This window comes from Scyliorhinus torazame, chromosome 3, assembly GCF_047496885.1.
Source record: "Scyliorhinus torazame isolate Kashiwa2021f chromosome 3, sScyTor2.1, whole genome shotgun sequence".
Classification (NCBI taxonomy): domain Eukaryota; kingdom Metazoa; phylum Chordata; class Chondrichthyes; order Carcharhiniformes; family Scyliorhinidae; genus Scyliorhinus; species Scyliorhinus torazame.
The window spans coordinates 268,123,468-268,136,887 of NC_092709.1; the positions used below are offsets into that span (position 1 = coordinate 268,123,468).

A 13,420-nucleotide genomic window follows, 5' to 3' on the forward strand; every position below is an offset into this window, starting at 1 on the left:
GCCGGGGATCAGCAGCTGAAGCGGTGTGGGTCACTCCAGTGCCGCGCTGGCCCCCTGTAGGGTCAGAATTTCAGCTCTTGAGGGCTTGTTGACGCCGTCGAGAAACGCGACGGCATTTACAACGGCGTCAACACTTCGCCTCAGGATCACACAATCCCGCCCCCTATGTCCCGAAAGCGTGTCCTTCACAGGTCTGTTGCTTTCTGCTGCCTGAAGGTAGATGAAGGTCTCGACGCCCGCGCTCTCTTTTATCCTCTGTCCTGAAAGTGTGTCCCGCGCAAGTCCGATGCTCTCTGCTGCCTGAAGGTAGATGAAGGTCTCGACGCCCGCGCTCTCTTTTATCCTCTGTCCTGAAAGTGTGTCCCGCGCAAGTCCGATGCTCTCTGCTGTCTGAAGGTAGGGCTGGGAAAAGTAGCCTAAGGAAATTCTCAGCTATGGTTTCCATGTGGAGGTAATCTATGCTGTGAAATATTACTGTATGATGCGATGTCCTTTTAAGAAAGAAGAGTAAAACGAATAAAGTAAATTAAAATAGCAGACAAAACCTTTTCATATGTATTTCTACTCATTTTGTGCAGTTCAATTCTGAAGCACAAAGATTAATCATCCATTGTGATTATTTTCTTCCTCATATAGGAGCTCACCTGAACCCTGCTGTGACCTTTGCTATGTGTATACTTGCTCGCGAGCCCTGGATAAAATTTCCCCTCTACTCTTTCGCACAAATATTAGGCGGTTTCCTTGGGTCTGGTGTCATTTTTGGTTTGTACTTTGGTAAGTAACAAAGGTATTTCTTTCTTTAATTGAATCGCACAGAGTAACTTTCCTTCCAAGAGAGACAAGTGGGATTTTCCAGTCGTTCCCAGGCCCGGGTTCTCCCGTGGCAGAGGGTGGGAACAATAGGAAACCCCCATTGACAGCAGTGGGACTGGAAGACTCCACTGCCAACCAATGGCAGCTTGTCTCCACTGCCGCAAAACACAGAACAGTAAATCCCGCCCAATATGGATAAAACAGAAAATGCTGGAAAGACTCACTCTGCCGGGCTGCTTGTCGACAGTTGATTTTTGGGTTAGTCAGATTCACTTAAGCAGAAGATTATTTTGTCATTGTCAACTTGCCCCTCGGTTTTGAGCTTTTCCATGCCTCAACACCTCCCCAGCTTACTTGCCGGGTCTTCTGAACCCATTTCTCCAGATATACAGAGCACAGCATCCCTCAAAGAACTCCGCTGTAGCTCTGTAGCGCCTGGGGGATGACAAGACCCGTCTCCTTCTGAGGGCACTATCTGCCGTTTGGTAAGTTTAAATGTCCATTGTGAATGTTAATGAATAGGTAGGGTAGTTGGGTGGGTATTTGGGTGAGGTGGTAGGTAGGGTGGCCAGGAGGTAGGGTGGCAGATTACAGTGGGGCACTTGGAAAATCTCAATTCAATCAAGCAGAATCAACATGGTTTTGCAAAAAGATTATGTTGTACAGGTTTATGTATGTTGTGAATAAAGGCGAATCTGGGGATACGCTGAACTTCAATTTCCAGAAGGCATTTGACAAGGTACCACCTTAAAGGTCATTATACAACACAAGAGGTCCTGGTGTAAGGGGTAACAGTAGCATGGAGAGAGGATTGGTTAGCTAATAGGAAACAGAATGGGGATAAATGGTTCACTTTTGGGTTGGTTAGTTGTGACCAGTGGAGTGACACAGGGATCAATGCTAGGGCCTCAATTATTGACAATTTGTATCAATGAATTGCATGAAGGCGCAAAATTTATGGTTGTTAAATTTGCTGATGATAAAAAGAATGGTAAGTAGGTTATGAAAATGATGTCCATGGGTCTGATGTGCCCTGAACCACCACCCCACACTCCCCCATCATGACAGCCCAAGTCCCAGCCCTAGCCCAACCCTCCCATCTGTGGGACAACAGTGAGAGGTACATCAGACTGGTGGGGGAAAAGTGTTTTGTGGTGCGTTTTTACAGATTGTGTCCCCTTTCTCCTGACTAACTATGTTCAACTACACCTCTGCCAACTTATGTGCCATCTGTCTTTCTGAACTTCTGTGGACTCCTGCACCTTCTCAGTTTACCCCCAGATTGCACATCAGAAGTGGAGGCAGCCCGGTGCTTGTCTTGTCCTCTGCTCTGTGACACGCTTGGCGGCTGTCCTCTAGAGGGACTGGACCTGGATGGGCCCAGCCGAATTTCAGGCATCACACATGATGATGTGTTCTGCCCGCTGCCCAGCAAATGCGGCAGTGTCAGGAGAGGGGGGATTCAGGTGTGCTGGAATGCTCCAGAGCCTCCCTTACATTAGGATTCCAGGATTGGCCCCATTCTTTCCTCCTCCCTCAGGGTGCTTGCTGGCCCCCTGGCTACTCCATGGGATAGAAGGGCAGCTGGAGTGATGTCCAGTGGCCTCAACATCATCTGCTGCTGCCAGTCCTGGAGGCCCTCACTTGTCTGAACCAATGCTCTCAGCCATGGTGCTGAGTGACTGGGACATGTCCCTCCCTCAGCAAGTGAGCTTTGCTCCTCATTGTCTCGGTCATGTCCCTCTGTGACTGGTTAAGATCAGTCAGTGCCCGGCTAATGCTCTCGGTGCCCTCATCCATGATCCTTTGTAAGTGGACCAGGCTCTGGAGCGCCACAGCAATGTCTTTCTGCACCTGGGACATGTTCGCCTGTGGCATATCCCTCCTGTCCTGTGCTTCACCCATGGACAGCTCAGTGAGACCCAAGCCTTGGACGTCCTGGCACATGACTCTGACGTCTTGCCCAGGCCTTCCACTGTGGATGCCACCCTTTCAGTGTTGGCCTGCATGCCATGCCTGCACCTGAAGGCGATTGGACTTTTCCAGTTGTACTTGCAGGCGCTGGATTGTTGCTGACACCCCCAAATGTAAATTCCTGTATTCTTGGGAACACAGAAAGGAGAAAGTGTGACACTGGCATGCCGGTTTTAGCGGAAGGGTTTCTAGTTGGTAATATATGTGGGTAAAGTGCCTGGCCAAAGAGGACAGGAAATGGGGTTCCTGGAGGGTGGCTTCTGTGGAACTGGTAGCTGGAGTGCTACTGGCATTTAAGGGTTTGGAAATCAGGGGTCAAGGGCGGGGTGATGCCAGGGTCACATAGAAGGTTACACACCTGAGCTGCTCGAAGGAAGGCAGTTCATCTTCTTCCTGCATTGCATGCCAGTCCTCTTGGTGAGGCTGCCAGCAATCACTGACTGCCACCTCATCACAGATGTGACTCATTACAGCTGGACGGTGTCTCCAACGCACCATGTGGAAGAGGGTGTGTCCGCTCACATTTTAAGATGGCGCCCTGATCTCTTCCTGCACTGGCGATCTGAGCTTGTTAGTGAAGCACCCAACGCACCCAACATGGGACTGATTCATTTCCATTAAATTACGCCCAAAGAGTTATCCAGACTCGAAACGTTAGATACCATCTCTCTCCACAAATGCTGTCAGACATGCTGAGATTGCCCAGTATTTTCTGTTTTTGTTTCACTCGACTGATACTGCGATGCGATGGGAAGTGGGGGTGGGGGGTTGGGGGGGAGTTATCTTGAGAGGAAAGATTGGACGGGCTGGGCCTGTATCCATTCGAGTTTAGAAAAATGAATGGTGGTATTATTGAAACATATAAGATCCTGGGGGGACTTGACAAGGTGGATGTTGAAAGGATGTTTCCCCTTGTGGGAGAGAATAGGAGGACACAGTTTAAAAATAAGGGGTCTCCCTTTAAGACTGAGGTAGGGAGAAATCTTTACTCTGAGGGTCGACAGTCTATGAAGCTCTCTTCCTCAGAGAACAGTGGAGGCAGGGTCACTGATGCAGAGAGTTTCTTGACCAGCAAGGGAGTCAAAGGATATTTTGAGTGGGTGGTACGTGGAGTTGAGTAAATCCGCTCGGCTGTGATCTTGCTGAATGATGGGACAGACTCAAGGGGCCAAATGGCCTACTCCAGCTCCCAACTTGTATGTTGTCATGTAGGGAGAAATGCATTGTTTCTGTGCTATAAATTCCATGTACTTCTCTTTAATCTGCTGTCAAGTGTAATGTCATATTAAGTACCTCTCTTAAGAAAATAGATCATCTACAATTGAGAAAATGTGTGAGACCGTGGCATATTCTCATTGTCATTGACCTTCTTCATTCAAGCAGATCAAAGGAGACCTACCTGAAACTGAGGGATTATTTTTGATGCTAATAAGTACACTAATTGAAAAAAGCAAGTTGGTTTCTTGAGATCATTTAATTTCCAGAATAAAAACAAGATGTTCCTGAAAAGGAATTTATTATAAATAATTATTGAGCTTGCAAGTTCAGAATTTTACTAATTCCTGTGCTTCTGAGTATTTTTGTTTAATCCCCATTGAATAAGAGGGCTAGTGTTGTCTGTATTCTTTTTTTAGTGTCAGGTATTTTCTCATTTCTAACTGAAACTGAATTGTTAAATATCTAAGAAGGCAGGAAATTAAATGTGTGAAATAATTGATTAATTGATCGTATGTTATTCCAGATGCCATGTGGGGCTTCAGTGGCCAAAACAAACTCTTAGTACATGGCCCCAATGCGACTGCTGGGATATTTGCTACATACCCAGCTCTGCACTTAACTCCAGTAAATGGCTTTTTTGATCAGGTAATTGACTAAACATATATCAAGTGCATGATGTATCCTGTATTCAGAGGTAAAAGTTCAGTTTGGTTCGGTTAACCGATAAGAAAATGTCTCAGTTAAATTCAGACCACACTGACCCAGATTAGACTGCAGTATGAATGAATTGTGATTCTCGCTGAAGGTTTAGCGGATTTTTTCGAATCACTCAGGAAACCTTTCAGATTAACAGAAATTTCAGTCAGCAGGATCTGCAGGAAATAGAAATTTCTGGGTGGAATTTTCATAAAGAATGGTGCGTTTCTCCCCAGAGAAACAGGCAAGTTTTCTGTCGAGATCTTACCACACTTTGCCATAAGGGGGTAAATTTTGGGCTGTCATTGTGAGGGGCGGAGCCTAAAGATTCAGGCAATCCCAGCTCCAAAGAGATCAGGGCGCTGCGTTTAAAGGGCGCCCCAATCTCAAAATGAAGTTAAAGACCACCCTTCCCCCCTCCCCCCACGGACATCAGGACCCCTGGCATCAACTCCGCCACTCCCCAGGATCGCTGGAATCAGACCCCCCCCCAACCAAAGGATTGTTCACATCAACCAGCCATCATCCCCCTTCTCCCCACAGATCACTGGCATCGGGATATCCTCAGTGGGCCTCTTTATTGGCTTCTTCTAGTCCCACCCCCTTCAGGCTCTGCCCATTGGCAGCGCCAACATGGAAGTGTCAGGCTTATACTGCCAAGGTGTCAGGGGGCAGAGCGCCAAGTCTCTGACCACCTGGGGATATATTGGCTTCCGACTCCTGGGCGTGGTCATCAACCCGGTCTCTGTTTTTGGAGAAGGGTAGTGATTCCTGCCAGTATGACATCATGCTGGCAGGTGGGAATATCCATTCCCAGAAGATTTAGCGTTAAGCCAACTTGGAATATTTAAAGATATTAAGATGTACGGTAATCAGTTTCATTCTCTCACTGGGTGGGAGGGGAAAGGTAGGGGGCAGGTGGAAGATCTCTTTTGAGAACTCCCTGTCGCAAATCCCGTTAGGGCCTCTTGCGAGAGTTTCCCTCTATACCGAGATTTGCACCGGGGCAAAACAGTCTGGAAAATTGTCCCCGTTGTTTGATTTGTAACCGCTTGGTCACAAAATCTGCCTGAATTGTATTAAATTGTAAATTAATGAATCAGGAAAATTAATTTTTATTAGTCACTTTATTCAGAATGTGCATTTGCTAAATGCAATATAAGCATGATAATGTCATTTTATAAGCCTGAATTTGCTTTTCCTTTTTCCAAATGCAGCTGATTGGGACTGCAGCTCTCATAGTTTGCATCCTAGCCATTGTGGATAAATTCAACAACCCAGTGCCAAAGGGACTGGAGGCATTTAGTGTTGGCTTTGCCGTGCTGGTAATTGGCATGTCAATGGGTTTCAATTCTGGGTACGCTATAAACCCTGCCAGAGACTTTGGACCTCGTCTGTTTACAGCACTGGCCGGCTGGGGAGCTGAGGTTTTCAGGTATGTTGTTTTTTAAAAATCAGTTCTTATGGCTTTGCTTTCAATTAATTATGACTTGGATTGACCAGCTAGATTCTGGGGTGCACGATTGACACCAATTATTTAAATTATGGACACATTTCTATGTGTAATTATCACAACTTTAATACTTTTGCAGCTATCAGTATCCAAAATGTACATAAAGTAACTCAATGGACACTGCCATTAACAACTTGTTGGGCCAAATGGCCTGTTTCTGCACCATATTTCCTGTGAAATCCTATGTAATTTCGTACTGAACAATGATCACAAGATGAGGAAAGCCATAGTTGTTGCCACTGGACTAATAAAACAGAGACCCAGAGTAATGCTTTGTAGACCTGGGTTCAAATCCCGCTATGGCAGATGGTGAAATTTGAATTCTATAAAACTATGGAATTAAAAGTCTAATGATGACCATGAAACCATTGTCCATTGTCATAAAAAAAGTAAAGCTTATCTGGGTTTCATTAATGTTCTTTTGGAAATTTTCCATCCTTGTCTGTCCTGCATGTCACAACAACATGGTTGACTCTTAACAAGGGCAATAAATGCCGCCCAGCCTACGTCCCATGACATTTAAAAAAAAAATGTCAACCATTGTATCCATTCAAAGAATCCAATGTTACCGACATGAACATCCAACTCACTCTGCATCTGAAAGTCTATCTCATATGTTGATCACATATTAGTATAGAACAACCATTTTTTAAAGTTTTCCAATTAAGGGGCAATTTAGAGTGGCCACTCCACCTACCCTGCACACCTTTGGGTTGTGGGGGTGAGACCCACGCAGACACGGGGAGAATGTGCAAACTCCACACGGACAGTGACCCGGGGCCAGGATCGAACCCGGGTCCTCAGTGCCATGAGGCAGCTGAACTAACCACTGCGCTACGTGAAGAACAACTTGACATCAGTTTAAGATTAGTATTTTGCATTATTTTAAACCCAATATTCTACCAAAATACATGGTAAAACTTTGAAAGGAGTAGAGAAGAGAGAAAGAGACACTCAGATATGCATAGCTTTAATGATGAGGGGACAAATTAATAAAGTATGAGCCTAGGTTTTATAAATTGAGGCATATAGCAGAAAAACAAAGAGATAACATTGCATTACTGGAGTTACGGCAAGATGGAATTTACACTCACCATTTTGACTCCATTCCAAATCACACCGTTTGTTATTTAAATAATACTGATCTAAAGAGGCTGGTTTAGCACAGGGCTAAAGAGCTGGCTTTTAAAGCAGACCAAGGCAGGCCAGCAGCACGGTTCAATTCCCGTACCAGCCTCCCCGAACAGGCGCCGGAATGTGGCGACAAGGGGCTTTTCACAGTAACTTCATTGAAGCCTACTTGTGACAATAAGCGATTTTAATTTTTTTTCAAGTCACAGTAGATCCCAGAAGAGTATCCTATAAACCCAGAGGGAAAGCCTCTTAGAATACCAACTTCTGAACTCTTGGATTCAATTTGACAACAGTCGAGATTTGGGTGATACTGTAGTTTAACAGCCTAAAACTGCACAATTTCTCATTGGCTTCCCCTTCTTTGCAGTCTATGAATACCTCACCTGTAATCAGCTTGCAGCATTATCTGAAGTTGAATGGAATGTCCCTCAGTGAGAAGCCTGCTTCACCAGGTGCCTTGACTGAACGAGACTGGCTGGTTGGAGTTCTGAGATTTTGCCTAATTCAGAATATTCAAGTCTGCCATAGAGGATTGACAACTATGTCAATCTCCACCTGCCAAACATGTTACCTTATAGACAATTCAAACCTAAAGAAACTCCACTTACCTCTCCAGCAATGAGGATAAGTCACCAGTTGGTCTTTAGACAAATGTGGGTTTGAGTTCTCGGTGAGTGAGGAGGAGTGACGTGGTGAGCAGCAGAAGCAGAAAGCTGGGAACAAAAAACAAACCACACAAATGTTGTCTGATTTTGTCAACCTATTAGGCACACTGGTTATATTGGTTTACACTTTATAAATTATAGGGTGAGGGTGTCACTAGCAATAGGATTTTGCATGAATGCATTTATATAGACCTGCATGTAATGTTGGCAAGTTTCATTTTGACACGGTTTGGTTTGGTACGTAAATGTCTAATCTCAATTTACTGATTCTTCATTCTTCTATTTTTTCTAGTGCTGGAAACTACTGGTTTTGGATTCCCATCGTTGCCCCACTCCTTGGTTCTGTATTTGGTATTTTGGTATATCAACTAATGGTTGGAATACACCTTGAGCCCATAAACCACAGTTCAACCACGGAAGAGGAAAATGTAAAACTTGCGAATGTTAAATTAAGAGAAAGTTCCTGATATATTATGGATCATGGTCAGAAGATCATGGAATTGATATTTGTGATATCCCATTCATTTTCTCGCAATAAACCACACCATTTGATCCTTTTTGAATATGACAGCATATTTAACTTGATATTTTGGAAGCATTCGGAATTTAAATTCCTGCTGCAATAATGTTTCTGTAGATTTCTAAGGCTATATATGAAACATGGATATGACCATGGACTTTGTCACACATGCATTAGTCGAAACACGAACGTTTAAAAGAATAAAGAAACTCAGTCACTTGCTGTTACTTTCGTCTGACCAGGGCAAGCACCTGGCAAATACAGAGAAACCTTCAAACTCAGTTACCCCCCAATTCACAATGGAATGCCAAGAACAATTTAGGCTGTAGCGGACCCTGATTTATGTTGTTCAAACTTTGTGTAATCAAAAGCAGACCCAAGTGACCAAAGCTTCCAGCTTATTAGAATGATAAATGAAGGCAGATTTTCTTCAAAGGGCACCCACTGGTGGGCAGGTAAATGTGTTTTGCCTGTGAGGAAACAGCTGCCTGAATTTATCTTTCCTGTGGACATTTCATTAGCACCAGGCTGAGTTTAGATGCTAGACCTGCTCCTGTCTAGGCAATGGTGTGAAAGAATGAGGAGGTAAATAGAGCAGAGCTGTAGGCATGAGATGTCTGTTCTTGGTTTTGGCGGGATTGAGGCATTCTGATCATTAGCAAACAGAAGGTTCCGACTGCTCGGAGCCCAGGGTGGGGCAGCACTTTTCAAAATTGTACTTTGACTCCATTATCTTCAACCTTTCCCCAGGACCCTCAGTTGTCAAGAATCTGGGGAAGATCATAATAGCTGTTTTCAAACATGCTCATGTATGTGCCAGGAGAATGTTATGGGAAGTCCACCTTTTTGATTTGTTAAATTTAGTTGAAAATAATAGCCATAGAAAGTAGAACAGCTAGTTTAAATCAGGTCTTCCTACCCGATAATATGAATAAATCCAGCTGGGTACTTTATGATATTGGTTGACTGCACAAAACCTGGGTGTCCAGAAACTGGCCTTGCTAAAATGCACCTGAATGCAATGTAAAATTAGCTCACAAATTAGCTAGAAAACATTGTAAATATACAGTTAAAGCCAATTAATTAGTGGCTGTTAAACCTGAGCTTTCCTTTAAAACCGCTGTTGCATTTTAAGTGATGGGATGTAAATACAGTATTTTGCAGTGTCCTTTAAAATTGCTCATTTCACCTTCCAAAATACACCTTTCCTCGATTAACTTGCAATTCTGATTTTTGATTTCATTAGTTTCATTTGTAACTATTGGTATTTGAACTCTGATTCAACAACCTTACGTTGCAATTCTCCATTTTGAAATGATAGTTGTTGAACTTTAAAGGTTTGTTTTCCAATAATGTTTTAATCTGATCACATTGCTCGAGTTTAGATTTTGCATCTCGTAATTCTTCAACAACTGTGGCTAGTTGGTCTTCAGTGGACTTAAGGTCATGATCACTTTTATTTTTAACGGTTACCTCTTGCTGTCTGCGAAGCTGTGCCATTATTGCAATAGACTATTGTGCACGTTTTTCACCGTTTAAGCATGTGGTTTTTCCCCATGCCCTTTTGATATTATCGAAAGACTGCTGACTTTGGGGATATCATATTTTGATTAAATTTTTCTTGAAACTTCAGACAGTCCAAATTGTCTACGAGTCAAAGATCCAAGATCACCCAATATATCATCAATAGAGACATCCGGTACACCGCAACCTCCCTTGGTAGTTGTGGGGAGTAGTTCTCTACCATTTAAAGATTCTGAATCTATTTTGGGATTTATTTCTGCCATAAACTCAACCTTACACTCAATGTTTTGGTCGTCAACTATGTGTAATCTGTGTACACTATCGTGACTATTTTTTCAGTCCCGTTTTATTTTAGTTTCAACGACTGGCACCCGATTGAATTAACACAGTCTATATAAATGTCCTTTCTAGGGGTCGAAGCATTGCTTGATGCGGCTTTAAGACTTTTAATGTTGGAAAAAGGTGTTTCTTACCTCAGTCTAGTCGTTTTTCTTTGGGTCTTCCGTCCTTCTGGGCTTCCGTTAGCGGTACGATCATTCATCTTCCGATGTCCTCCATTCTCCCCGATCGTCTCCGACTCGTTCCGAAGGTTTCCGAACCTCTCCGATTTTGTCCGATTTAATCTCAGCGCTGCTCCCCTTTTGCTGAACTATGCCAGTTGAAGAGATCTACCATGCGGATCTAGTGCCACTGGCGAACACTAAAACTCAGTAGAAATTTGAGTTAAAACTTCTCGGGTGCAAATAAGAATCGTTTATTGCCTCTATTTGATTATAATTGAGAATCACTTAAATCTTATTCTCTAATAAGTCCGGCTAGCAAAAAGGACTTAAAGAGAAGCAACTTGTACACAATTTAACTTTTAAAATAATACAGAAATGGTTTCTTGCTTATGGCAAACAGCTTGCATTTACTTCAAGAGTTAGAGTGGAAAAGTGAAAGTATAGAGAGAGAGAATAGTTTAGATCAAAGTATAGAATGATCTGGATAAAAATGGCCATACGGACCCACACGGTTATACTAAATCATATCAGTCTTTAACCATCTATCTACACCCCTATGTAATCCTAATTGGTTTGGGTTAGAATCAAATGAGTTTGATTTGATGGTTGGCTGTCAATCTTCAATGTGCAACATTAGTTTTAATTGTTTCATGTCTGAATACTTGTGCATGTTATGGAATGCGATTCTGTGCTGTTATCACGACCAGCTTAAACTGGTCTTCTGCTGACTTAGCTGTTATCTGCATTGCGAACAATGGTGCCTTCATATTACTATGGCGTTGCTATGGTGTTGCTCTGTCCTTGATCTGACAGCACAAGTACAGTGTCAAACTGTCTTGCAAATGTGCTGTTTTAATCTATAATGGAATTATGCTGTTTCATGCTGTTTTGTGTCTCTGTATGTTTTGAGATGACCTGAGGTTATGAGTGAATTTAAAATGGGTATTTAAAAAGTGGGGCTTAATATTTACACTACATAGCTATCTCTTACCTATCAGGTGTATTAGAAAATAATTGGTTTCGACACCAGCTGATTTGGGGTTTTATCTTTGGATTGTGATTTTATTAAAAATAGCTTCTGAAACTATAAACTGTAATAAATTTGAAAAGTACCAAGTTATTGTCATTTTGTACATATATGTGGGAACAAAGGAAATGAACATTGAAAAAGCAATTCGTATTGACGTGTAAAATATAATTCAGGACAGAAAAAACACATAGCCTAGGATATAACGGACAGTCATGTTGGGTAATACTAAATCCTGTGGCAGCAGTTGCTCTATTTATCACAAATTCACAGAGCTATTTAAGGTTGTTTCCTGAGTTCCTCAGAGACTGCTTTGTTCCGCTTGCAAATGGAGATCAGTAAAACAGAATTGGTTTTGAATGACATTTAATAATGGTACATAATAGTAACAAGCGTTTATGTAAAAGTAATACATTGTAGTTGTTTTCTAAAATAAATAAACTCCTGGCACACATCAAGTGTCAGCAAACATTTTGACAACTGTTGTCCAGTCCATCCTGAAACTGTTTGGAGGGTGATCATAGTTCAGCATTCACATTAACCAGTGTTGACAAAAAGAAACACAGAGAGCGCTATTCTCCGGCATCGTTGCGCTCTCGTTCGAGCGTAACGGGGCCGGTGATTAGCGGGAGAGGCCGAAAATGAGAACAGGGCCAGGTGATGCAACTGGCTCAATTCTACGGGTGAAATCAGGATCTCGCCTTAGCGTGGCGAGAAACCAATTATCACCGCTTAAGCCCTATTTCCATACAATTAACGGGAGCTACCCCATATCCAATGGGCTCCAGTCATTCAGCGGCCTCCCAAGCAAGTGGTCACACTGGCGCTGATTAGTAATCTTTTTAAAAAACGTGAACCTGGTGGAAGGGCTTCTGTCGGGAGTCGAGGATCTGAGTAGCCATCTTTGCTCACAGGCAAAGAGCCCAGGGGCGCTGGGCTCGCATCCAGTACTCGACTAGGGGTGGAGGCCCTTGGCGGGGGGGAGGGACCTTCGGATGGTGGAGGACCCTCCGCTGTGTTGGACCCCCATGGGAGGGTGGGGTGGAGGCACTGGGGGAGCAACCGCACGCGGCACCACCATGCCAACCCCTGGATCCTGTGTCCCATTGGGGGCAATCCTTGTCCTTCCCGTCTGCTCCAATGAACCCTCATAGCCCCCACCGACTGTTGAGGCCTCTGGCTGTGCAGCTGAAGGCTATTGCTAATCGTGGTTAAGTGAGCACACTTGGCACAACCCAAATGGGTGGGCCATGTAGCATGTGGGAGTCATTGTTTAGCATCCCAATCAGACTGTGATACCTGGACGCTGTACCTGAACACTGTGGGAGGCAACACCACACACACAGCAGCCAGCATCCAAACACCCAGGGGATGGGACACAGCTCCAGGGGACATGTACACGGGCAGAGGGTGAGTGCTATGGGGAGGGGACCAGCGCCTGATCCAAGTGACGTTATGAGCGGGTGTCTGGGGTATACAGTCTGGGGTCTGCTGAGGGGGGCCCGCTGCAGCCAGGAGTGCATGAGCAGGGCGTTCCGGGTGGGAGGGAGGGGGTTCAATGGGGCAATGGAAGGTTCCGGGATGGGAGCCACTGCTGTTCGTCAGTCTAACACCCTCTCCCAATGCCTTACAGATATGGCAGGGATTTTGGACCCAGACTTGCCTTAGCGGTGCTGCTGGTAGGCCGGGCGGCCAGGCGCCGGAGACGGCAGCAGCAGCGGTAGCAGATGCTCGAGGCAGCAGCCCATGTTCTGGACCCTGCCCCACACCTTGAGAAACTGGCTGCCCATCAGGCCAGGAACGGACCCAGTGGGGGAATCCCGCGTCGCCCCA

General features: G+C 44.4%; 1 protein-coding gene across 1 annotated transcript in view; it reads left to right on the forward strand.

Annotated features, from left to right (window-relative positions):
* The window catches only part of LOC140409115 (aquaporin-3-like), a 32,865-nt gene extending 20,798 nt beyond the window's left edge, over positions 1-12,067 (forward strand). The window contains exons 3-6 of the mRNA XM_072497232.1: positions 637-774; positions 4,529-4,650; positions 5,919-6,136; positions 8,306-12,067. Coding sequence (XP_072353333.1) covers positions 637-774; positions 4,529-4,650; positions 5,919-6,136; positions 8,306-8,480 — 653 coding nt within the window. The 3' untranslated portion in view covers positions 8,481-12,067. The remainder of the gene's footprint in view (positions 1-636; positions 775-4,528; positions 4,651-5,918; positions 6,137-8,305) is intronic.
* The last annotated feature ends 1,353 nt before the right edge of the window (positions 12,068-13,420 follow it).